At 43.4% G+C, this 1,411-nt stretch overlaps 1 protein-coding gene across 1 annotated transcript in view; it reads right to left on the bottom strand.

Annotated features, from left to right (window-relative positions):
• Positions 1 to 1,411, bottom strand: part of Dlgap5 (DLG associated protein 5) — a 33,477-nt gene that overhangs the window by 27,659 nt on the left and 4,407 nt on the right. Inside the window, exon 2 of the mRNA XM_023724069.1 lies at positions 1,173 to 1,408. Coding sequence (XP_023579837.1) covers positions 1,173 to 1,407 — 235 coding nt within the window. The 5' untranslated portion in view covers position 1,408. The remainder of the gene's footprint in view (positions 1 to 1,172; positions 1,409 to 1,411) is intronic.

Below are 1,411 nucleotides of genomic sequence, written 5' to 3'. Positions count from 1 at the left end.
CCCTACCAAGGCACTGCAGCCCTGGCCCTTTCCTAAAATTGTATTTTGAGGCCAGGCCTGGTGTATAATCTCAGCACTCCGGGATACAAGCTGAAGCTGGAAGGTCAGGAGTTCTCAAGCCCAGGCTGGTCATCTTTGTGAGAACTTGTCTCAAAATAAAAAAGAAAAGAAAGGACTTGGGATGTAATTACGGAGTCACTGTATTCAATCCCCAGTACCAACAGAAAAAAACAATAAAACACACACACACGTGATAAATTTGTAAGTATGTCCTTCAGATTAGCCCAAAATTGGCAGCACTCCTCCTGCCTCAGCCTCCCCAGTGCTGAGATTATAGACATGCTCCACCACACGCAGCTTATTTCTTTTGATCTGGTTCTATTCTTCCTAAGTAGGGCCAGGGAGATGGCTCAGTGGAATAAGTGCTTCTCTGCCAAGCACAAGGACCTGAGTTCAATCCCTGGTTCCGCAAAAAAAAAAGAAAAAGAAACACCTTGTCTCAAAACAAAAAACAAGTATCCAATTCACTGGATTTCAGTGGAGTCTCAAAATTGTACAACTATTGCTATTCTTCCTAAGCAGGCAAACTGTATGAATTATCTGCTCTTTCCTCTAAGTACAGCAATGTTCCTGCTGCCAATGCATCATCATCATCCTTCTTATTGGGTACTAGGGATCGGACTCAGCACCTTGCGCTTGCTAGGCAGGCACTAAAGCCACTGAGTTATCTTATTCTTATTCCCACAGATTCTTTGATCACTGTTTTTTTATTTTTTTTTTGCGGAACCAGACATTGAACTCAGGCCCTTGCGCTTGCCAGGGAAGCGCTTATTCCACAGAGCCACTTCCCCAGCCCCTTAATCATTGTTTTTATACTTATCAATTTATCTTGTCAACACAGACCTTAACGAAGCTCCAGAAAAATATCAGCTTTTCTATAAGCTGATGTAGATAATAAAATGGTTTAATAACCACAGGGAGTGGCTTCAGTCGAGCGCGGCCCTAAAGCCTCGACACAGACAAGATGCAGTGATTTATCTAGAAAACACCGTGTTCTGCAGCAGGACGTCTCAGGCTCGCCCTTCTGATCCAGCGCACCCCGCCCCACAGGCACTGGACCAACTTTACTCTGGAAAGTACAGTGTTTAAGATGATGACAGACTTTCTCTTACTTGGCTTGGAATTGGCCTTTTTTGGAACAAGTTCTTGAGAAGACTCATCTAATTCAACAAAAGCTTTACTCTGCAAGGTTGGAATGTTGACATCCTTCAAGCCAAAGTGTCTGTTGCGTTCGTATTCCTTATGTCTGTTTTCTTTTTGAGACAGGGATTTCCTATGAGCAATTTTAGTTCTGATCATCTCAGTGCTCAAATCCTTTCTGTGACGGCTGGCGAAATACGAAGACATCCTG

The sequence above is a fragment of the Octodon degus genome, unplaced genomic scaffold, assembly GCF_000260255.1.
Source record: "Octodon degus isolate 3935 unplaced genomic scaffold, OctDeg1.0 scaffold00105, whole genome shotgun sequence".
Taxonomy (NCBI): Eukaryota; Metazoa; Chordata; class Mammalia; order Rodentia; family Octodontidae; genus Octodon; species Octodon degus.
The sequence above is the reverse complement of the archived record's forward strand: the minus strand, read 5'-3'. Positions and strand labels throughout refer to the sequence as shown.